Here is a 25,619-nt window from a genome sequence, read left to right as displayed (position 1 = left end):
TACACATCATTATTTTCCTAGATTCTCTGTTACAAAAGAAGGCAAATTTCCAAACTTTTAAGTAATTAGGTTGTTTTATAAAATCTCAGTTTTGATTATATTTAACTGAAAAAATTCAGGGACGGAAATAACCAAAAAGAAATTACTTGTCATAATGCAAATAAGATAGGTGACTTGTTGCTTTTTTTTTTTTAACCCATTTTTCTGCTGTGAAGGAGAGCGATGAAAGCTTTCAATTATATAAATGAAGGGATATTAAACTGATAGTTAATTCCTAGAAAAGCAGCCCTCGGTTTTAAACTATTTAAATTAAAATATGTGTGTGTGTGTGTAAATTCAAGTATTATTTCTGGTCCTTCATAGGATTTTTGACTATATTTTAAACGAGACCATAAATTGGAGGGAATAAAGGAATCCTTAAAGCTCATCAAGTAAAAATCATGACATTTTAGAGGTGAAGGCACTGAGGTACACAGAGAGTGAATGATTCATTTACCATGAAAGGTCTCGGTTTGTTGATGATTGAGGCTATAGGTTCTTAAATTTTTACTCAATACTTTGTGTTAAATAAGCTGCTTCTCTTACTAACTCCATGATAATTATGGTTCATTAATATAAGTGTTAATAAGATAAGAATTATGAGTAATACCAGATGATGATATTGCAGGAGAAAATAGTATGTTTCAAGAGAAACAAAAATACATTTTCATGAGTACTGGGCCCTCTAGAGGGTCAAAGACACATAGTTGAGTTAATGGAATTTTCATCTCACCATTTGGTCATACGAAAACAAATTAATGTACAAATGTTGATGTTATCCCTCCTTCTTTTTAACCAGATGAATTTTAAAGCAAATTTAGCAGATTATTTTTAAGATTATCAATTTGAAATAGTATCATCAAAGTTAGGTCTGTAATTAAAACTGGAAAAAATAACTTTCTAAAGGCATTATTTTTCTTTTATTTATAATAAATTTCATTTAAATATGATACAAATATTACATATATTGAGCTTGTCTCCCAAAATTATTTCCTAAATTAAAAAAAAAGTTTCTCTGTTTCAAAGCAATTTGTTAGCAAATTTTTTAAATTAAAATTTTACTTTTGCATTTCTGCCCATCAATCTGGAAATAATGATAGCTCATAAGAAAAAAAGCACCAATTATTTTTCAGATTAAAATTTCTCAGAAACTTTTACTTTCATTGTACTGTGTCTTCTATTTTATAACTTTCAACCAAATTACAAGTGGTAGCAAAAATCAAAACCTAATTTTAATGACATTAAAGGTTTAGCAAAGATAACAGCTATCATGCTTGGAATATATATCTAAATATTTTACCACTCTATGACCATAAAATATTAAAAATTCTAAAGAGTGTCATTACAGGGCACCTGGGTGGCTCAGTGGGTTAAAGCCTCTGCCTTCAGCTCAGGTCATAATCTCAGGGTCTTGGGATCGAGTCCCGTATCGGGCTCTCTGCTCTGCAGGGAGCCTGCTTCCTCCTCTCTCTCTCTCTGCCTGCCTCTCTGACTACTTGTGATCTCTGTCTGTCAAATAAATAAATAAAATCTTTAAAAAAAAAAAAAAGAGTATGTCATTACAAAGTCAAATACAAGAAACAATATGCAAGTCAGCCACAAAATGAATACTGAAAATAGAAAATATAGGAGATATTAAAAAGATGACCATAAAATGACACATAAAATAGTCCACACAACTTAGGATGGACTCATCCAGAAAAAAATTACTTGCTCAAAAGAAAAGCAACTAAAGACAACATAGTCATACTATAAAAAAATTTAAAAAAAAAAAACCTTGCAAAGTTTTATAAAAAGCAAGACTGATGAAATTTCAATTAACTAACGTCCGCATCTTTTCAATTCCTAATCCTTAAAATCTGACTGAAATCACCAAAGCAAATACCAGACACAACTGTTTGCCATTAGCCACCCCCAACCATGCTGTTTTTCTAGCAGGTATTTGCTCATGTTGTGCCCCTCTGCCCATAAACTCTCTCAAGATTTACAACTCAAATCAGGTGGGCACACCCTTCCTTTGTACTCTCAAAACTTCTGCAGTTTGTCTCTGCCTTCTTCAGTAGATCATGACTGCCTAAGAGCAAAAACAAAGTTTTATTTAACTCCTGACTGCTACAAAAGTACACATAGTACATGAGCAGCACTCAAGAAAAGTTGTTCTTTAATAAACTTCATTAGTCACAGCCAAAAGATGATGAAATTACATCAAGGGCACAAGCTGATTTGTGACAGAGGTTCTTTACTGCTGTTTGAAAGTAAAAAATTGCCACTTGTGTCAGTATTATACAAACATAGAAATAAGAAAAGAAAGGCCTTGCCTTCAATTAGTTACTAATAAATTATACAACAAGGTGAACTGCCATGACACACTTGAGGCTACCTCCCTCCTTCCAGTAAGTATTCTCCAGGACTTTCTTCAAAACTGTAACTCTCCAGGACCTCCCTTTATTTCCTTGATTTTGCTTATCCCACTCCTAACATGGTTAAGAATCCTCCAGGGGAAAACAGTGGCAAATATGGAAGGCCCATATTCAAAACAGAGGCAAAGACTATCACACTCATAGTCTGGATCAATTATTAAACAGATACAAAATTATTAACTAGAAAATGCTTATTTAAAAAGATATGGTACTCAGGGTGCCTGGGTGGCTCAGTGGGTTAAAGCCTCTGCCTTCTGCTCAAGTCATGATCCCAGGGTCCTGGGACCGGAGCCCCAGGACCCTGGGATCCGGTTCTCTGCTCAGCAGGGTGCCTGCCTCCTCCTCACTCTCTCTGCCTGCCTCTCTGCCTATCTGTGATCTCTACCTGTCAAATAAATAAATAAAATCTTTAAAAAAGAGATATGATACTCAATGACCCATGAGATCTCCATACGTCAAATACTTAGCATAGAAACTATTTCTGAGCCCACAGGTATGTAGTCAATGTATTAAACCCACTGAGTATCTCACATATTACAGGTTCCTCAATATAAACAGGTGACAATTTCTCATCCCATTGGTTGGGTAATCAGTTTCCAGTGAGGTTAGGGAGATCATTCTCTGACATTATGAAAAGGAAGATAGTCTCCAACTTCAAAGTTAAAAAAAAAAAAAAAAAAAAAGGGTTCAATTTTGGCATTAAATCCCAGCTTTTAGCTTCTTCTATTAGGGGTATTTTGCTTAAAATAGAATTCACTTTAAATGGGACTAAATTACCCAAATTTTTTTTAAAAATTGACTTTAAAGAACTACCCACCAAGAACTTTTGGGGTTCCACTAAAAGCATTAAATGGTCACTACAAGTAAACTCTCAGACCTCTAGTACTACTCATTTAGGTACCTATTATCCCTTTAAGAAAACTATTTTCCTCATAACACCAATGATAATCATTTAACTAAAGTCTAATTTTTTCTGTTTTATTTTTCAAACCTGAAAAATGGGCATGATAACACCAAAACAATGTGGGTATTAAAAGTACATTCTTAAAGGACTCTAAAATAAAAAGGTAAATGACTATATCACATATAATAATCAAAGACCATCAAAGTAAGACTGGGTAATAATGCTCAGAATAACATCAAACTGAAAGGGTTAACAGAAGGGTATGAAAACAAACTTAAAAAAGAAAAAAAAATTACCACACCCAAAGAAAACATTTTAAAATAGAAGTCAAATTCACTATCTGGAGAGGTACATTCAAATTCTTTAAGAAAACAGAGCCAAAACATGATTTAATATTTAATGAACTCTATTTGGGAGACTCTAGGAACCAATAACAACCTCTCAAGATCTCAGAAAAATCCAATGCTTGAAACATGTAAATATTTAGCAGGATAGGAAGAACATACCACCCTTTACCCTCTAAGAACACACTACTACCAACTGATCTCAACCCTTAAACACCCAATAAAACCTTGCAACCTTTAGATCTGTACCTAAAAAGGCATTGGCTCTTTAAAGCCCCGAGTGTCCAATATTAACAGAAGTAAAAAGCAAACCAGAATACAGCCACAACAATATTCAGTCTATATATACCTTAATCTCCCATTTAGCAACATGTAACCTCCTGGCTGTCTATAATTCCTGCCATACTTTAATAACCTCCAAAGGTCAGGCACTTGTTTTCTGATCAAAGATTTCTAGACCCCTGATTTCGGTTTCTTACACTTCCCTAAATTCTATCCCTTCTTCTCCTCAGCTGCCTCAACCTTCACTCACATATCTTGTCAACTGCAATAAGGATTTTTATGTTACTTTGTAGATAAGGCCTCAAAAGCCTTGTGTAGCGCATCCAAACAAGTCCTAGTGTTTAATTAATATTTTTGGCTTATATTTAGATCTTGGGTCTTCTCTCTGATGGTAATTAGAAACTGAGAAAATATATAAAACAGAAATTGTCGATTTTTTTTATTATAAGTAGCTTTTATATAAGGCTGATAAAATCTGAAATAGAGGACTAAAGCAAACTGCGTCCTCTAAGTATTTCATTTATTGAAGCTAACTTCATCCATAAAAAACAAAATCAAGTTGGGAAAACTATACCTGAACAGGGATTCTCTTTAGGAACTGTAAGGTCAATAAAACTAACTATGGTCCTAGAACTCAAGTCAAAACCATCTCAATAATGGAGTTAAAAGCTGATGAAAAACCTCTGGTTCAATTAGCATCTGATCTTTATGGAATAAGCAGATGGGCAAATCATGTCGAACTGGAAAATCTGCTATGAACTAAGACTATTTTAAGAATCTTGGAAATTTAAGCTAAGTTAAATTTGTAAGGAAATAAGCAGGGATAGAAGTATGTTTTAGCATTACCATGTTAAATCAGATATAAGTATCCTGAGAAAATCTCGCTCAGCAACTAATTACCTATATTCCACTCCAAAAAAATAATTTGATCCATGTTTTTCTAAGAACCCTAATTTGAATTATTTGCTGTCCATGTAATTTTAATCTTTAACTTAAATTGTCTTTATTAAAAGAAAAAATGGAAGGCTTCTATTTTGTGCATTAATGAAAATCATACTTAAGAATTTATTAATTTCAATGACTGTAAAATTCCCTAATGTTTCCAATAATTGAGGACATGACCAAAAGTTTCTTTTGAAAGAAACCCTACCTTCAGCCCTGAAATTCTGATGATCAGATTCTCCTAAAACCATGCATACTATGGTGGTTATGCATGGATAAGCACTGTATAAAATACATCTATACAATGTATAAAATTCCCTCCCCGCTTCGCAATGGTTTTCCTTTTAGACTGCCTTCTCTTTAACAAACTTGAGAGTATCAATTTTAAACAGACATAAGCTTCAGTAGTATGGTTCTGCAACCATATAACAAATCAATTTTAAGCTAAGAGTTTGACAATTATAATCAAGAAACAATTATAATCCCTCTTAGAGACTCATTACTGTTATCTTCAAGAAACCACTATTCTTCTAATAAATATTATTTGAGGCACAAAATGATCACCAAACACAATCTATAACTCTGTCAAAAAACTGAGAAAAAGTGGGAGGGGGGGCAAGAATAAAAAACAGAAGAAAATATCAGAGTGATATTGCATCTCTTCCTTCACAATGCAAAATGTTTTGTTACCAAAGCCTTTTTAACTATCCCTCAAAGGTATTAAGTAAACTTAATCTTTTAAAAACATGAAATTAAGAAGAGAATGGTCATAAACACCTCTTGGTGATGCTTGTTGTCTTTCATGAGTAATAATGACAAATTTCCAGATTGGTGAGCATAAGGCTGTGTCTACACATAACCCATCTGAAATACCTCTGATTTTACCAACTCTCTGCCACTGCCCCCTGAAATGATTACTATGTAGACTTCACCAAAGATGCAGGGACACTCTTAGAAGCTGATTTAAGTAACATCCTGTAAGTTACATAGAAATTATCAAATGAAGATCAGTCATTACAAAAACAATAAATTAATGAAATAAGATCATGATCTCTGTAAATCAAAACCAAATTTTCCCCTAGTAATGTTTAAAAAGCTAAAAGCTAAATATAGGAAGATTATACAAGAGAAAAGTCTCAACAAAATTTACCATGAATTCATAAAACTGAGGTAAAATTTATGTTAAATACCACCAATTCAAAATAATTTTTAATAATAGTATTTCCTAGTTTCATATTCTACAATAATTATTTAAAGTATTTTTAAACTTACCCAAATGAAGTAATGTAAACTGGGCTGCCAGTTCCTTTGCATCTTCTAACGTAGTACAGAGTTTGTCTGGCATAAAGTAACTCTGGGATCCATTTGCAATAGCAGGAATAACAATTTTATATACCAAGAGTACCTTCCCATCTTGACTTGTTGTTGAATATAAATAATATTCTGGTGGTGCCCAATTATTTTTGTTGCAGTAATAATCCAAATGCATTACTGCAGAATTGAAATGATTGGATTTTAAAGAATACATACTAATTGGAGTAAGCTTTGTTCCAGGAAAAAATGGATAAGTGCATCTTTCAATTTCAGGGGGGCTTGGGCTATGTTGACCATTGAGACGAGCTGGAAGAGTTGGTGGTTTGCCTAGAGTTTTTGGGTGGCTCTCTTCCTTGTTAGCAAACACAATCAGATTTTCAGAATTAGGGCTAATCTGACCATTAAGATGCTGTCTCCAAGTGTTTTCTTTATTTACTGGTTTTGCCAGTGTTACCTCAATACTTGCTCCATCAATGCATTTTCCATTCATAACTGACATAGCAGCCACTGCATCTTCTCGGTTGAAAAAGTGAACAAAAGCATAATCCCTAAGTTTCTTTACTCGTTCAACTGCACCAGGTTTGAATTTGTTGAATTCTGCTTTAATAGTTTCCTCTGTAGTTGAGATCATTAAATTTCTTACATAGAGAACTTTAACTCTCTGCATGGTTTCCTCATCAACCTCCTTCTCTGGGTCAGCCCAATCTACCTGAATGGTATGGCCCCAGAGTTGGAATGTACCTGTAAAAAAATAAATTAACCTGAAGACAATTAAAACAACTAAAAGTCAAAAACTATTAAATAAAACTTTCTCGAAAGAAGCAGGAACTCCACTATCAGTATATTTGGTTAAACACAGTTTCTCACATGAAAACTTCCATGAAAGTTTTTACTAAGGCAAACCCAGCCAGAACTTACAGTGGAATTCAAAAGTCAACAGTACAAATACATTTCAAAAATACACCTTTATTGGGGCACCTGGGTGGCTCACTCAGTTAAGCATCTGCCTTTGGCTCAGGTCATGAGTTCAGGGTTCTGGGATGGGGCCCTATATTGGTGGGAAGCCTGCTTCTCTTTCTCCCTCTGCCCTTCCCAATCCCTCTCCCCCTGAGCATGCTGTCTTTCTCTCTGAAATGGGTTAGATCTTAAAAAATTTTTAAAAAGACCTTTAACAAAAGAATTAGGTACCATCCTTTGGATTTTTACCAAACAACAATTAACACCACAATAAAAGTGTATATATGAATATGTTCAGTAAATTCATATAGTATTACAGATAATGACTCATTTTATAGGAACAATTTCTTCTTGTCTTTTTAGAACCATTTATTTTACCTCCTTACTCAAAAAATCTCTATATCTCTTTAAGGGCATTACATATTATCAAAATGTCAATCCATAAGGTGCTGTCATTTTTCTATATTTACAATTAGGTTAATATGAAAAAATCAACTTTAAAAGGCAAGTTTACCTGGGATTAGTTTTCTCCTAGCCATGGCAGCAGCTCTGTGAGATTCATATTCAACAAAAGCAAAACCACGATTTTTGGTCTTATCTGTTGCACTTGGATAAACAATGACATCTACAACTCCTTCTGTAACTTTCTTCATTTCATCCAAAATTTCTTCTTTCTTCTTTTCCTTAGGAATAGCTCCAATAAATAATCTGCAATTATCCAAGCTTACACACACACCAATAAACTTCCCTGGTCGAATTTCATAATTATTAAGAATTCTGATGGCTAACTGGGCCTCTTCTTTTGTAGTGTACATCACAAAAGCATACCCTCGATTTTCACCACTAAATTCCATCATAAGTCGAAATTCATATATCTTCCCAGCTCTTTCAAATACAGGAACTAACTCATCTTCATACATATCACGAGGTATTTTTCCTACAAAAACTTCACAGCCTCTAGGTGGAGGGGGACCTTCCCAACCTGAAAGACAAAAATAAACAAATTCTAATAAGATATTTATATGCACTATTCAATGATTCACTCATTCCACAAATTTACTGTGCCTGCTATGCACTGTGCACTATTCTAGATATTAATGGTACAACAGTGAACAAAATAGAAGACCCTTCCTCATAAGGCTTATATTCAACAGAGAAAAGAGATAACGACAAGTGCTATGAAGAAAAATAAAGCCACAGAAGAATTGATATTCTCTGTAGTCAGGTAAACCTTCTCTGAGCATATGAGGTTTAAGAGGAGATGAGAAAAAAATGAGGGAACAAACCTTCCAGATATATTAAGAAAGAGCAAGTGTTTTGTACATTAGAACACCATACAGCACACAGGCCTGTACAGCTAACACATACTTGAGGTAGTACTAAAGTTGTAGTGCCGCCATCCAGGTGGCTAGAGGCCCAGATTTTATCTTAAGTCTAACAGAAAGCTAACTGGAGGTTTCTGAGCAAATAAAGTACACTGGCTACTAGTAGAAAGGCAAAACATCGTAATTATGTAGCTGTTTCCATCTGGTTTGCCTCTAGTATACGTCACTCCTCTACTCTCTGCTCTTTCAAAATCCTTCCCAAAATAACCTCTCTTTAACAGTACCCTTTTCCCTGTGACCCAATCCTGACTCTTCATAAACCCAAGTAGTAAGCCCAATAGACTTCACCAAAAATTGTTAGAATACACAAAGTGCAAAGTTGCAAGATATAAAATAATGTACAGAAATCTGTTGCATTTCTATAAACCAATACTGAAAAAGAAAAAAAAATCAAGGAATTGACCCCATTTACAACTGCACCAAAAACCATAAGATAACTAGAACTAAACCTAATCAAAGAGGTAGAAGATCTATACAATGAAAACTACAGAATGTTCATGAAAGAAAATGAAGAGGATACAAAGAAATGGAAAAAAATCCCATGCTCATGGACTGGAAGAACAGATAATGTTAAAATGTCTATACTACCTGAAGCAGTCTACTCCTTTAATGCAACCCATATCAAAATACCACCAACATTTTTCTTCTTTTTTTTTTTAAGATTTTATTTATTTATTTGAGAGAGCAAGCAAGCACAAGATGGAGAAGGGTCAGAGAAAGAAGCAGACTCCCCATTGAGCAGGAAGCCTGATGTGGGGCTCAATCCTGGTACTCCAGGATCACAACCTGAGCTGAAGGAAGATATTTAACTGACTGAGTCACTAAGGCACCCCAACCACCAGCATTTTTCAATGAACAAACAATCCTCAAATTTTTATGGAGCCACACAAGACCCCAAATAGCTAAAGCAATCTTGAAAAAGAAAAATAAAGTTGGAGGCATCATAATTCTGGACTTTATATTACAAAGCTGTAATCATCAAGGCAGTATGGTACAGGCACAAAAATAGACACATAGATCAATGAAACAGAACAGAAAACCCAGCAATGGACCCACAACTATATGGCCAATCAACCTTTGACAAAGCAGGAAAGCATATCCAGTGGAAAAAAGGATAAGTTTCTTCAACAAATGGTGCTGGGAAAACTGGACAACAACATTCAGAAGAATGACTGGACCACTTTCTTATACCACATGCAAAAATAAATTCAAAATGTATGAAAGACCTAACTGTGAGATAGGAAAACATCAAAATCCTAGAAGTGAACAAGGGCAGCAACCTCTTTGACCCCAACCGTAGCAATTTTTTTTAAGATTTTATTTATTTATTTAAAGGGAGAGGGAGAATCTCAAGCAGACTCCACACTGAGCACAGAGTCCAATGTGGGTCTCAATCTCATGACCCTGAGATCATGACCTGAGCTGAAATCAAGAGTCAGATGCCTGACCAACTGAGCCACCTAAGAACCCCAGCCATAGCAACTTCTTACCAGATACATCTCCAGAGGCAAAGAAAACAAGAGCAAAAATGAACTATTAGGACTTCACCAAGATAAAAAGCTTCTGCACAGCGAAGGAAACAATCAACAAAACTAAGTCAGCCTACAGAATGGGAGAAGATATTTAAATGACTTATCTAATAAAGGCTTAGTATCCAAAATCTATAAAGAACTTATTAAACTCAACACCCCCCACAAAAAAACAAATAATCCAGTTAAGTAATAGGAAGAAGACATGAATAGACCTTTTTCCAAAGAAGACATCCAGATGGCCAATAGACATGAAAAGATGCTCAACATCACTAATCATCAGGAAAATACAAATCAAAACTATAATGAGATACCACCTCACACCTGTAAGGGCTGAAATTAATAAAACAAGCAACAACAAATGTTGGTGAGGATTCCAAGAAAGAAAATAAATTTCCTCTATACCACTGGTGGGAATGCAAACTGGTGCAGCCACTCTGGAAAACAATTAGGAGGTTTCTCAAAAAGTTAAAAACAGGGCTAACATATGACTGAGCAATTGCACTACTAGGTATTTACCTAAAGGATACAAAAATACTGATTTGAAGGGGCACATACACCCCAATGCTTATAGAAGCATTATCAACAATAGCCAAATTATGGAAAGAGCCCAAATGCCCATCAACGGATGAATGGATAAAGAAGTATACCATGGAATATTACTCAGCCATCAAAAAGAATGAAATCCTGCCATTTGCAACAACATGGGTAAAGTTAGAATGTACTACGCTAAGCAGAATAAGTCAGTCAGAAAAAGACAAATACCATATAATTTCACTCATATGTGGAATTTAATGAACAAAACAGATGAACATAGGGAAGGGGAAAAAAAAAGAGAGGGAAGCCAACCATAAGAGACTATTAGCTATAGAGAATAAATGGGAGGCTCCTGGAGGGTAGGTAGGCCGGGGAGAGCTAAAGAAGGGATAGGTATTAAGGAGAGCACTTGGCTGCATTGAGCACTGGGTATTATACGTAAGCGATGAATCACTAAATTCTACTCCTGAAACCAATATTAACTATATGTTAACTAACTAGAATTTAATAAAAAAATTGGAGAAAAGAAAACCCAACCAACCCAACTTTCTTCTCAACTATTTCCTAAACCAAGAGAAGAGTTGAAAAAAATGTAAGAGTCAAACATGCATAACATACATAATCTACCAATTTTCCCTCACAATAGTAAAAATAACTGCTAAGGTATTTCAGCAGTTATAAGGAAAGAACTATTATTTTGGATATTTGTGGATATATATGCCTAACGTATATTAAAGACTCAATATTTTTGAACATAAATAAATCCACACCTGGAGGAGGACCACCAAATTTCCTTTGCCCATTTTCTTGTACCATATTGTAACCAGTCTTTTCCATCAAAGCAAGTAATGCCGCTTCATTCTGAGTACCAGTTCTGACTTTACTGCATCCATTTGTTCCATCTATGTTTTCTTCATTCATGGTTGCAGTTCCTAAAACAAAATTCAAAAACAGTGTTTATGACATGAAGCACCAGCGACCTATGAAGGATTTCTTTTGGGTTCGAGAAACCAAAAACAGTTGTGGCTGCTACAACTGGTGACCATTGTGGTCTTGCCCACAAAGTTATGCTACCTAATGGAAGCTGGAAACTTCATTTAGTGTGACTGATCAATTAACCAGTACCTTTAGAAAGCGTTAAGCTACAAAAAAAGAAGGCAAAAGTAAAAAAGAGAAAAGAACAACAACAAAAATAGAAAACACAAATACATGAAAAGGAGTTAGAGAAAAAAAAAGCAGAAATAACAAAATAAATATACTGCCATCAATGAATATATGATCACTGCTGATCCACGGAGCCCAAAGTTTAAATTATTTTATCATATAGGACAACTGGATTTTATGATTTTTTTTAAAGATTTTATTTGTTTATTTGACAGAGAGAGAGATCACAAGTAGAAAGAGAAGCAGGCAGAGAGAGAGAGGGAGAAGCAGGCTCCCCGCTGAGCAGAGAGCCCGATGCAGGGCTCAATCCCAGACCCCAAGATCATGACCTGAGCCAAAGGCAGTGGATTACACTGAGCCACCCAGACACCCCTGGATTTTATTATGCCTTTTACTTTTCAGATAAATGTAGCCTAATGCCAATATGGTTCATGTTGTCAGCAGTCTTTAAGGACCCCACCAGTTATCAGAAATTGAACAGATCCTTGGAGTAAGTAAACAGAACTTCAAACCACCCTGTTCCAAGAAGAAGCTACTAGAGAAAGTAGGGATCAAAACCACTTCCTCTGAGCAGAAACAGGAACTACTATGATTTTCAACTAGCAGCAGATTAAGAAAATTACATTAGGGGCTCATCGGTGGCATAGTCGGTTAAGCATCCAACTTAGTTTTGGCTCCAGTCATGATCTCAGGGTTCTGAGACTGAGCCCCATGTCCAGCTCCCTGCTCAGTGCAAAGTCTGCTTGAGGTTCTCTCTCCCTCTCCCTTTGCCCTTCCTGCTCATGCTCTCTCTCTCTCTCAAATAAATAAAACTTTTAAAAAAAGAAAAAGAAAGAAAATTACATCAACAGGTAAGCAGGACCTAGAGAGAACCTGAGATCTATGTTGAGCACTATATATAAAGATGTGTTTTTAATTTTTTTAAATGAACTTAATTACCATATCCTTAGGTTGCCAGAAAAATCACTTTGATCCAAAAGATTAATACTCTGATTTACTCTATTTCTTAATTTTAGGTCTCTCTTATTTGGTGTTATCATTAACAAATACAAAAATTAAAATCCAGAGGTGCCTGGGTGGCTCAGTTAATTAAGTATTGCCTTCAGCTCAGGTCATGATCCCAGGGTTCTGGGGTAAAGCCCTGCATCGGGCTCCCTGCTCAGCAACAAGTCTGGTTCTCCCTCTCCCTGTGCCTGCTGCTCTCCTAGCTTGTGCTTTCTCTCTCTCTCTGTCAAATAAATAATTTTGAAAAAGTTAAAATCAAAATTAAAACGCCTAGGCAACTCAGGTGGTTAATTGTCTGCCTTCAGCTCAGGTCATGATCCCAGGGTCCTGAGATGGGAGTCCTGTATCGGGCTCCTTGCTCAGCTGAGAGCCTGCTTCTCCTTCTGCCTGCCGCTCCCCCTGCTTGTACCCTCTCTCTCTCTTTCCCTCTCTGACAAATAAATAAAATCTTAATTAAAAAAAAAAGGTTCTCTTAAAAAAAAATTAAAATCTTGCACTGAGCAAGCCATTTTTGACTTTCAACAGAACTTTTCTTATTATAAATGGAAACCAAACCACAGCACAGCATTTTAAAAAGTACAGAATTTTTAGCCAGAGCACCTCAATTTGACTTCACTCTGCCACTTTATAGCTACGCAAATTGGTCAGCTTATTTTCTCTCTACTCACTATAAAATGAGAATACCAATACAAGTTATTGCAAAGCTGCTGTTAGGATTAAATGGGGCAATGACGTGAAAGCCTTGTTAGAATTACCTGAGGCTTAATTAAAGGTTAGTTTTGATAAATACTAGAGGGCAGCTCATCTTAATTTTTCACATACCCACAGTGCTTTTGTTTTTGCTCTTTTCAGAAAGATCTTGCATTTTCTCAAAGATTGGGGCAGAGGAGTTGTGCTGTGGCAGACACAAACCTAGGGAAGAGGGGCGCCTGGGTGGCTCAGTGGGTTAAGCCGCTGCCTTCGGCTCAGGTCATGATCTCAGGGTCCTGGGATCGAGTTCCGCATCGGGCTCTCTGCTTAGCAGGGAGCCTGCTTCCCTCTCTCTCTCTCTCTCTCTCTGCCTGCCTCTCCATCTACTTGTGATCTCTCTGTCAAATAAATAAATAAAATCTTTTAAAAAAAAAAAAAAAAAAAAACCTAGGGAAGAGCATTAGCATCTCTACAGTGGACAGAGGGTGGGAATGGAGAAGACATTACCAAAGAATTACTGCTCTAGAGTAAGTGAAACTGTCACTGCAGTTTTACTCTCTAGTACTTAGTAGACTGTGGCTCTGAAGCCAGACTGCCTAGATTCAAATCCTTTTGCACTCAACTAGCTATAATTTTAACTTACTTAGCCCTTCTGTAACCTAATTTCCTCACCTTTAAAATGCAGACAATACACTGCCTATCTCATAGCTTTCATGGACATTAAGTTAGCTAACTGTTGTTAAAAACCTCTAGACTCATTTTTTGGACATAAATGTGAAAACTAATTTTTATGCATATATTGGAACCTTTAAAACCATTAAACATCTGCAAATAACTCTAGCTTAGAATCCAGATACTTATCTTTACAGTAACTGATTTCAGAACAAAAGTATGACACTGGATAGAAACAGGTTGAAAATAAAAATCAGAAGAGGTTCAGTTTATTTAGTAGCCTATTATAAATGCCAGAAAACATGTATACATTATCTCTAGTTTCTAAAACTACTAAAAGGGACTCTCAACCTTGATAAAAGAAAATTATTTCCACAGATGAAAAAACTGAGGCTAAGAAAGATAAATTATCCAAGATCATGGGGCCAGAAAGTGGCACAAAAAGAATTCAATACCAGGTCTTCCTGATCTCAATATCCCCTCCTGCCAAGAAAATGCCCTTTTGCCACAATTTTACCTTAAAAGCCCCTCAAAAAACAAAGTATCCAAATTGACTTTTATGCAAGTGGAATATTGAGAAATTATGAATTCATATACCTAAGTCAGGTGACTTCTAGAGTCCTCCTAATTTTAAAATAGCTGAAGTTTTCTGAGTGATGAATATAGCTACAAACACATTAATATCACACACATCACAGACATACAAATTTTTCACAATCTTTAAAGCTCTTTGCAAGCTGTTATATTTTATTCAACAAAGTAATTCTGAAGAAAACAAGGCAGGGAAGTCGCTCGTAGATCCATATATTTTCTACCTGCCATCTACCTTATTCCTTAAACTTAGTAGCCCAGTTTTCTTTATGAAGCTAAGATTCATTTACCAAACTGCCTAATGAACGTATTGAAAATGAGATATTCGGGCTCCATGGGTTAAGGGTCTGACTCTTGATTTCGCCTCAGGTCATGATCTCAGGGTCCTAAGATAGAGCCCCTCATCAGGTTCCATGCTCAGCAAGGAGTCTGCTTGGGATTCTCTCTCTCCCTCTGACCCTCCCCCAGCCCCACTAGTGTTCTCTCTCTAAAAAACGGGAAAGAAAATTAGATATTCAGTAGGCATGCTGAATTCAACATATCCAAAAGTGAGTATCACTTTATCTTCCAAACCTGTTTATATTCCTTCCTGTTTTATATCTCCCATCAATTCATCCATTCAACCAATAAACGGCATCACAACAAATGTACTCCCTCTCCTCCAAACTTTTACAACCAGCAACATGTAAGCTAATGCAGTCTTCCTTTGATTCACAGCTAATCAGTCACAAACACCTGCATATTTTACCTATGAATATATCTTGAAATCAATCTCTTCCTGTCCTTCCCCACAGTCCGTTCTCAATTATTTCTTACTGGAGTTAGTACTAGGTTCCTAACTGTTGTTCCAGGTTTTAGTCTTAACGCCCTTCAAACAAAATCTCCATAATGCCATCAAGGTCATATAAAATGTGTATCTGATCATCTTAAGATTTGACTACAAATCAAAACTAAGGGGACTCTTAGAAACAAGAAGGACCTTCAAAAAAATAAACAAAAAAGCCTCAAAGGAAAATATTACTCTATTAGTTTTACTACATAAATATTAAACTATTTTGGAGGGCAAAAAAGCAAAATCAAGACAGAAAATTTTAAACAGGGAAAAATTATCTGCAACACATACATTTAAGGCTTATTTAAAATAAAGATAAGCAGAATGGTGTGATAATTAAGAACAAATTCAAGTACCTAAATAATTGCTTAAATGCAAATCCTGGCTTTTCCCTTACTAGCTCTGACTTTGGTCTTCAGTTTACTTGTCCTTAAAAAATGGTAATAATAGGGCGCCTGGGTGGCTCAGTGGTTTAAAGCCTCTGCCTTCGGCTCAGGTCATGATCCCAGGGTCCTAGGATCAAGACCTGCATTGGGCTCTCTGCTTAGCAGGGAGCCTGCTTCCTCCTCTCTCTCTCTCTCTCTTTCTCTCTGCCTGCATCTCTGCCTACTCGTGATCTGTCTGTCAAATAAATAAATAAAATCTTTAAAAAAAAAAAAAAAAAGTGAATAATAATAGTTTCTACCTCACAGCATTCTTACCAGGATTAAGTATTAAGGGCTGAAAACTATTTTCATATAAACACTATAAATGTATTTACTATCTAATTAATATGCAACAATAAATAAAACTAACTTCTAATAAAGTATTATTGTCTAATAAATTGACTAATAAAATAATAAGAAAAGCACAAACTGCAGACCAGGAATTGCAAACTCAGGATTCATTCAGTTGTCCAACAAATGTTTGTTGAGCACCAATTGTTGTGGATACTATTCCTTATGTCTGGGATACATCAGTAAATAAAAGACCAAAATTCTGATAATGAGAGTAATAAGTAATAAGGAAGGAATATATGTGAAAGGTAGTAGTGTTGCAGGGGACAGACAGGGATAAGACTCATGGAAGGGAGTGACAGAAGAGAGGGTATAATTTTAAATAGGATAACTACTACTGACCTCAATGAGAAGACAACATTTGAGCAAAAAATTAAGAAACCTATCCATGCAGTTATTTGGGAAAAGCACTGCACACAAAAAGAAAAACGAAGACAAAGGTACAAGGTAGAAGTGTGCATGGCACACAAAAGGTGCAGGCAAGGGAACTGGTATGGTAAGGCAGCGGGGGTGGGGGTTGTGATAAGAATATTAGGAGAGGAGGTCAAAGAGGTAACAAGCTGCCACGTGACACACAGACCTTGTAAGTCAGGTCACAAAGGACTTTAGCTTTTATTCTGAGTTAAATGAGGAGCCACCATAGGTTCCTGAACACAGGAGTAATAGGATCTTTCCTTTCAAAAGGGTCTTTTGGCTATCGTTTTGGAAAGTCAAAAGAGGTGGTATGCCTGTCTGGCTCAGTTGGTAGAGCATGCAACTCTTGATCTCAGGTTCTGAGTTCAAGCCCCACACTAGGTGTAGAGTTTACTTAAAAATCAAACCTTTAACAACAACAACAAAAATGGAAAGCAGAAGTGGAAACAGGAAGACTAATGAGAAGACTACAACTAAAATTCAGGTGACAGATAATGGCAGAATGGACCAGAGAGGCTGGTGAAGGGAAAAAGAAGAAAAGAAGGAGTCTCTGATATGAGATATATTTTAAAAAATATATCCAACAGAATTCACTGACAGACTGGATATGGGTTGTGAGAAAAACAGAGAAGTCAAGGATAACACCCAAGTATTGGCCTGGGCCATGATAAGCAGAAAGATGAGGAAGACGAACAGACTTTAGGGGTAGAAACGAGGTCAGTTTTGCACATGTTAAGTTTTTGTATCCACTAAATGACCAACTCAAATGCCCACAAGTCCCTGGGAAGAAATGTTAGATAAGCAGAAAGGCCAAGGATAAGACTCTAAGAAGTGCTAAGCACCATCTGAAAAGGGCATTGACTACGAAATTCTAGCAAATTGTTATCGTGATCAAATCCAGTCTCCCAGTTACGCCAAATTTTCCAATTTTTCAGGAGGGGAGCCAGAAATCTGCAGATTTTTACGTGAACTCGCAATTTTTCAAATTTGAGAACCAAATAGCTACTTTTACCTAATAAAACTGCAGAACTGGTGGGAATGCCATTTGGTACAGCCACCATGGGAAATACTAAGGAGGTTCCTAAAAAATTAAAAATAGAATTACCATATTATCCAGTAATTCCACTACTGGGTATTTACCCAAAGAATAAGAGAACACTAATTTTAAAAGATGTATGTGCCCCTATGTTCACTGCAGTATTATTTATAAAGACCAAGAAATGGAAGCAACCTAAGTGTCCACTGATAAATGAATGGATAAAGATGATGTGGCATATTCCATACAGTGCAATATATTCATCCATAAAAAAGAATGAAATTGTGCCATTTGTGACAACATGGATGAACCTAGAGGGTATTACGCTAAGCCAAGTCAGAGAAATACACATAAACCATAAGATTTCACTCATATGTGGAATTTAAAAAATAAAACCAAATGGACAGACAACAAAAGAGACAAAACAGAGACCCCCCAAAATCCTCAAAACAAACTTACAGAGAAACCTAGTGGCTGCCAGAAGGGATATGGGTGGGTGGTAGGTGAAACAGATGAGGAAGATTAAGAGTACACTTAGATAAGCACTGAAAATGCACAGAATTGTTTAGTCACTATACTGTATACCTGAAACTAACATAACACTATATATTATACTTCAATAAAAAATAAAGTAAAATATTGCTAAGCTACATAAATGTCATTTCATTTACATGTGTGATACTCAACAGACATAAAAATGGCATGACTAAAAAGTAATCTGGTAGAAAATCATGTTCAAACAGTCCTGGCTATATATTAGTTCTAAATTCCAATTCAAAACTTAATGAGTCAAATTCTCAAAATTCAGTTCAATTTTCTATACCATTATTAAATGTTTTCTATGTCCAAGTCACTTTACTGGACTTTCAGTCATAATGATGACCCTAAGGGGCAGAATTACAATCACGAATGTCTGGTCCTGGGGACAGAGAGTAATATAACTTTCTACTTAGCAGACAGAACTGTGCTAAGTTAGAAAGGACTGCCACAGAAGGTAACGTCCTGCCAAGTGGAAGTATTCAAACATGGTTCCTTGAAAACAGAGTATTGTATACTCAAAAAAACCAAAACAAACCAAACAAAAAACTGAAAATTATATCAAATATAAAAACAGTAATAAACACTGTACAGACCAAATAACACCTACGGACTTTCTATGGTTTTAACTCTATGCTGCGTCTAAGGGCAGAGACTCCATCTGCCTTGAACAATTAGCCTGCTACCCACTATAGTGTTTGGTACATAGTAGGTACTCAATAATTATTTGTTGGATGAAGAATCTACAGAAAATTCAGAAAAATCCTTATAGGACTTCATATACTGTTAAGAGGCATGTATTTAATTGGAATTATCTTTTTAGATGGAAATTTGCTAATATTTATCAAAATCTAAAATGTTTATAAACTTAGTAATCACTAAAAAATTAACCTACAGATATAGTTTCACAAGTATGCAAAAATATGTTGTCTGAAACAAGGTCTGTAAAAGCAAAAATCTGGAGGGGCCCCTGAGTGACTCAGTTGGTTAAGTATCTCTCTCAAGTAAATAAATAAAATCTTTAAAAAAAAAAAAAAAAAAAGAGCAAAAATCTAAAAAAATAGCTAGCTGTCTACAAATAAAATATTTAAAAATTATGGTATAACTACATAATGGAATATTATGTAACTGTTAGAGAATGTCAGATTTGTATGTACTGATATGGAAAAATACTAAGAAATATGAGGAAAAATTACATTGGAAAACAAGATGTTTACTGGTTTACCAACTGAAATGTTTTGTTTAAAGATATTCACATATACATTCACATGTTTGTAGAAGCATAAAAAAATTTTAGAAATATTTACAAGACATTTAAACAGTAATTATCATTGGTAAGTAGGAATGAGGAGTCAGAGTACTCTAATTTTCACTTTTCTGTGACTGCCAAAAACATGTACTACTTGTATTAAAAGCAAGAAGCCTTTTTGAGGGTTTCCACTCTTCCTTAAATATAAAATCTAAACTCTTTAAAAAGCCATAGGGTTGCCTAGGTGTCACAGTCAATTAAACATCCAATTTTTGGTTTCAGCTCAGGTCTGATCTCAGGGTCCTGAGATCAAGCGCAGCATCTGGGGGCTCTGCGCTCAGTGAAGAGTCTTGCTTGAATCTCTCCCTCTTCCTCTGCTCCTTCCCCTCACTGCAATAAATAAATAAATCTTTAAAAAAGAAAGAAAGAAAAAGAAAAGGTCACTTTTAAAAGTCCTTTCATAATCTGGCCCAGTCTACTTCTCCAATTTCATTTCTTAATATATGTGAACAACAATACTTACCTTTTTGCAATTTGTCAAATGTGTCAAGTTCTCACATACCAGCCTTTGTATAGCCTATTCCCATAGTCCTTTCTCACTCTCTTTGCCTTTCCCATTCCTAATATCCTTCAGGAAAACCACCCTGTGACCCTCCCGTCTCAATGCTAAATAAGTATTCCTCTATTTGTACTATCATCACAGAACCCATCTGAGAGTGCTGGTCTGTCAATCCCTTCTACCTCCCTCTCCCCTAAATTCTGCCAAATAGCCAGAGTCTAGTCTTTCATTTCCAAATCTCTACCACCAGGTACACTCCCTGGTATATGATTACTGTTCAGTGAAGACAGAAAGGATGGGATATTGCAATTTAATTAGAAATAATAGACTTGGGTGAGAGAAGACCTGAATTCTGTGCTTAGTTAGGAGATCTTTGATGGGTTACTTTACAACATTTACCTTTACATTCCTAATCTGTGAAATTCCATTTTATGTTTATTTCTGCATTCATTTACTTAGCATCTCATATACCCTGCATGACACTTTACAAACATCATTTCATTACCCTGTGAGGTATTTTTCTATTTTATTTCAAAAATAACTGAGACTAAGATAAAGTTATAGTGCCGGCAAATTGGTAGGGTAGATACTCAAATCAGAGACCTGTCTGCCTAAATATTGGACTCCTAAAGCCCTACTTTAGACTACCTCCATTTTAGATATTTAATAATCTGAGATCTCCGAAAAGTGATGTGATTTGCCTGAAATCATATAAACTGCAAAACCAGTATCTAAATCCAAATTTTTTTCACATCAATCTTTTTTTTTAAATACAACTGTAACAACTATTCAGTTACTCATGCCTCTTGAAAAACCATATCATTTAAAAAAAAAAAAACAAAACCTGTATTAACTTAGAGGGGGAAAAAGTCAACAAAAAAACTTTTTGGAAAAACTCTAATAAAATAATGTCAGATTTTTTAGAGATCCTAAAAATTACCTCATTCTATCACCCACCTGATGTTTGCATCTCTTTACAAAATTAGGGCAAAGCAGTCACCTATTTTATTCTTGAATTCTTATAGGAAACTCACTGTTCTTTAAAACAATTTAACTTTGGTTAACTCTTGAAGAAAAGTTCCTCCTTATAATAGGTCATAATTTCTTCTTTGTAATTTTCACATATAGATCTTCTTATTACCCTTCTGGCCAAACTGAACATGCCTCTTTCATGGAACTGCATTTGAAAAATGATTTTCCTTTTCTTCAAGCTAAACATTATCAGTTCCTTAAACCCAACATTTCCTAAAATGGTATCCCTTAGAATACTATTCCAGGAGCGTTAACAGGCCTCAAAAATGTGTTCCATACCTAAATACATCTGAGAATCACTATACCTCTCTTTTAAGAGTATCACAATGAAAATCAGCGTATTTAAGGCCATGAAAAGTTTCAGTTAAAACAAACCTTTCAGCTATAACTCCTATTTCTCAAACATTTCAACATGACACCCTACTTCCTTCCACCCTACACAACCTTGCTACTTCTATTAACTTTCTATAAAATTATTTAGAAAATGCTGCCTTAACTGCTCTTTACACAATACAGTTTCATGTTCCCTCACTATCCTGACTCTTTTCTTTAAAAGCATAGTGGCCAAAATTACAGAGAAAGATGTGTTAGTGTTCTATATAGCTGCATGGCATTGATGGTTCAAATCAAGTATACTGTCAACAAAATACCCAAATCTTTCTTAGCCTATGTCAAAGTAATTGGATTTTAAAGCCATACTGAATTCCATCATATTAGATTCAACCCACAATTTCTTCTTAACCTCCCTTCTGATCTTTTACCCACTTGTGTCCCATCTATGATATGGCCTAACTTAACCTCCTTTTCCAAGACATAACTTTTTTTTGAAGAGAGAGTGAGAGGCAGGAGAGAAGAGAAGGAGAAGGAGACAGAGAATCCTAAACAGGTACAACAACCAGCATGGCCCCAAAATCATGAGCTGAAATCCAGAGTCGTACACTTAACCGACTGAGCCATCCAGGCACCCCCAAGACATAACTTTCTTATTTTCATGCTTAATTAAGAACAATCTTTCCAAATATAATCAGAAAATATTTAAAAACTGTCCTAGTTGGACCAGTGAAGAATAATGTTTCTATACTTTTTTTTTCTATTATTTATTTACTTGACACAGAGAGAGAGAGAGATCACAAGTAGGCAGAGAGGCAGGCGGGGGCGGGGGGGGCGGGGGGAACGGATGCCCTGCTGAGCAGAGAGCCGATATGGGCCTCGATCCCAGGACCCTGAGATCATGACCTGAGCCAAAGGCAGAGGCTTAACCCACTGAGCCACCCAGGCACCCTCTACACTGTCTTTTTAAATAGTCGACATTCTGTCATCCTTGTAATGAGACTGATTATTCAAGTAACAGTTCAAATCAAGCCTTTAGCTTGATCCATTTTAAAAATGTGTTTACATTTGAAGAATAAGTATATGTGATATTCTGAAGAAATATTTTTTTTAAATAATAAAGCTACCTTTCTCCATTTAAGATTGTTTTTACTAGGGGCACCCGGGTGGCTCAGTGGGTTAAAGCCTCTGCCTTCGGCTCAGGTTGTGATCCCAGGGTCCTGGGATCGAGCCCCGCCTTGGGCTCTCTGCTCCACAGGGAGCCTGCTTCCTCCTCTCTTTCTGCCTGCCTCTCTGCCTATTTGTGATTTCTCTCTCTCTGTCAAATAAATAAAATCTTAAAAAAAAAAAATCATATATATAAAAAAAATTGTTTTTACTAGGTTTTGACATTATACCATCATTGAAGATTTTCTACTAAAAGAATATTAGAATATTAGAATTTCTACTAAGAGAATATTAGACTTGCTTAAGGTCACAAAACTAGTAACTGAAAAGACCTGTGGCTCAAACCTTCAGACATTTATAAACTTAAGATGGCCCATCACGTGGGACATTACGCTGGTCCATTACACTAAAGACATTATGTTGATACAATGTGGAAAAGAGGGAAATATGAGATTTATATATTTTAAACATGCCACTAGTTTAATATGCTACCTTACATATCTGTTTACTGCTATAAAAACAACTGGTAAATATACCTTCTGCTTCCATTCTACCCAAGATGTAGAATTTAATTAATACACAGTTTTGTTTTGTTTTTCTGTAACTCATAGCTTACTCTAAATGGCTGATGTGTGCAATAAAACCCACCCCAGCAATTACTTACAGACATATATTTTGGGTCAATTCATGTCTCTAAAGTTTTATTTTTAAAGATATTATCTAGGGTGTCATGTTGAAATTGCTCAGTCTACACATTAAAGACTCTTTTTAATAGATAATAACTAGAAAACTATGCTGGACTTCATACATTTAAAGAAATCTCAACCAAAATATCTTAAAAACTTAAAATTACATAAGTATAAGACATACAGGAAAGTCACTAATCTCACCCTTTTTTTTTTTTTTTTTTTTGTCTCACCCTCTCTTTAGAAAGGGGCATCTGGGTGGCTCAGTTAAGCATCTGCCTTTGGCTCAGGTCATGATCCCTGGGTTCTGGGACTGAGTCCTATGCTCAGTGGGGAGTCTGCTTCTCCTTCTGCTCCTCCCCTCAACTTTTGTGTGTGTGCGCGCGCTCTCTCTCTCTCTCTCTCTCTCACTCTGCTCTCCCTCTCTCCCAAATAATTTTTTTTTAAAAGAAAGAAATATGTGCTTTATCTTAAAGCCTCCACAACAAAAGTAATATATACACATAGCTAATGAAAAAAATCTAAAAATATCTAACTTTAATACCATACTTAATTTAACAAAATACATTTCTAAAAAAAGCCAGAATTTAAGAACCTCAACAAAAGAATTAAAAATCAAATCTAAAACAGGTATACAATGACTTTATATTTATTGTAAAATATTCCAGAATCAATCAGAATTACCAAAATTCCAAGAAAGCATAGCAGTCCTATATATCATAACCAAACTGACATACCAACTGAAGCTTCTAGGCTTAATTAGTCTTGCTGACCCAAGGAATCTGAGTAAAGGAAGGAGGTTCTTGACATAAATAGCAAAAAAAAAAAAAAAAAAAAAGTGGGGACAGCAGATTAAAGGTAGTTATAAAAGTTATTATATCACATATAAACTCTAGTTTTCATGGATAAATTTTTTTTTCCTGAGCTTTGAACTTTCAAAGATTCCTCCCCAGTTCAGTTTCAAAAGTAAAATTAGAAGAAAAGTTAAAGAAAAAAATCCTCTGAGCTCTAAAGTAGATGGCCAAATGGCATAACCAATCACAGAATAGGTATTTGACTAACTGTTCAAATCAAGCCTTTAGCTTTAACTGTTAACTTTATCCTCATTAATTTTAAGCATCCTTAATAAGTTGACAAAAATATAAATTCTCAAATTCATACTGCCTTTCAAAATAGATATTAACTAAAAAATTACTAGCACTATTTTAGCAAAATATACATGGAAATTAATCATTTATCTAAAGAAATCTGTGTCAGCCGCATTTAAACTACTTAAATTGAAACTTCATTTTATGAATTACGGTAAAAATTTATCAAGTGAAAATGAACATCTTATAAATTTTCCTATATTTTTAAAACGTGAATACAATAGTGAAGAAAACATTAATTTTTAAGGTATCAAAATGCTTTTATAGAAAGCACATTAGATCTTTATGGCATTCCTTAAATTACATGGTATTAAATTCCTGATTTGTTAGTTCAATTGAGTATGGTATGCTTAGACCACGGATGCCAAGTCAATGGAAGTTTTTTACTGGCAGCTCATTTTAGTGACAGACTGCACTATTTTCCACATGGTTGGAAACTAAGAAGGATTACTCAAAAGTGTATGGATTTAGAAGCCTAACAGTATTTCAGAGTAAAAAGGTATAGATGGATCAATTCAATTCCATTTTAAGTTATTTTTATTAAAATATGAGGACACATTTTTATTCCTAGAAGTTAAATATATAATGTATAAAAAGCGTTGGCACTGGGTGTTTCACAACTTTTAGTAATACTGTGAAGGGCAGTACAGTTTTTAATTTATAATTAACAATAAATTTTTTAAATACTGTGTTGAACACAAAATTCTCAGAATTTAGGATAAAGATATCCACAATACAACCAAAATTCTTGTATGCCACTACCTAATACACTGCTATTCCTTACATAAGGTTTTCTAAAAGCTTTCATCCAAAATGTGACAGTTTGAACATAGAGATCATATTTTCTTTCCTCACTTTTTTTTGTTTTACCCAATGATAAGATAGTAAAATAAAATAAGACACAACCCAGCATTAATATACAAATCCGGACAGATTTTACAATTATTTCATTTATAGTTACAAACCCTCCTTAAAACATGTCTGTTTCCTAACAACAAAAATGACAGCATTAAAAATATGAGGCTTAATTTCAGTCCATAAATTTGGCATATTCTTATAATTGTTAACTCATAATACA

At 35.2% G+C, this 25,619-nt stretch overlaps 1 protein-coding gene across 9 annotated transcripts in view; it reads right to left on the bottom strand.

The window, feature by feature from the left end:
• Positions 1 to 25,619, bottom strand: part of RBM46 (RNA binding motif protein 46) — a 72,566-nt gene that overhangs the window by 25,814 nt on the left and 21,133 nt on the right. For 3 of the 9 annotated variants that reach the window (XM_032862759.1, XM_032862742.1, XM_032862750.1), the window contains exons 2-4: positions 11,424 to 11,585; positions 7,717 to 8,184; positions 6,204 to 6,986 (exon numbers count right to left, since the gene is read on the bottom strand). In XM_032862759.1, coding sequence (XP_032718650.1) covers positions 6,204 to 6,986; positions 7,717 to 8,184; positions 11,424 to 11,574 — 1,402 coding nt within the window. In that variant the 5' untranslated portion in view covers positions 11,575 to 11,585. Of the gene's footprint in view, positions 1 to 6,203; positions 6,987 to 7,716; positions 8,185 to 11,423; positions 11,586 to 13,644; positions 13,735 to 13,959; positions 14,142 to 24,130; positions 24,194 to 25,619 lie in introns of those variants that run through there. The other 6 variants (XM_032862780.1, XM_032862790.1, XM_032862798.1 and 3 more) reach the window with 4 other exon arrangements.

The sequence above is a fragment of the Lontra canadensis genome, unplaced genomic scaffold, assembly GCF_010015895.1.
Source record: "Lontra canadensis isolate GAN:19392208 unplaced genomic scaffold, GSC_riverotter_1.0 scaffold1, whole genome shotgun sequence".
NCBI classification, from domain to species: Eukaryota; Metazoa; Chordata; class Mammalia; order Carnivora; family Mustelidae; genus Lontra; species Lontra canadensis.
Note: the sequence above shows the minus strand (reverse complement) of the source record. Positions and strands in the feature narration are given on the sequence as shown.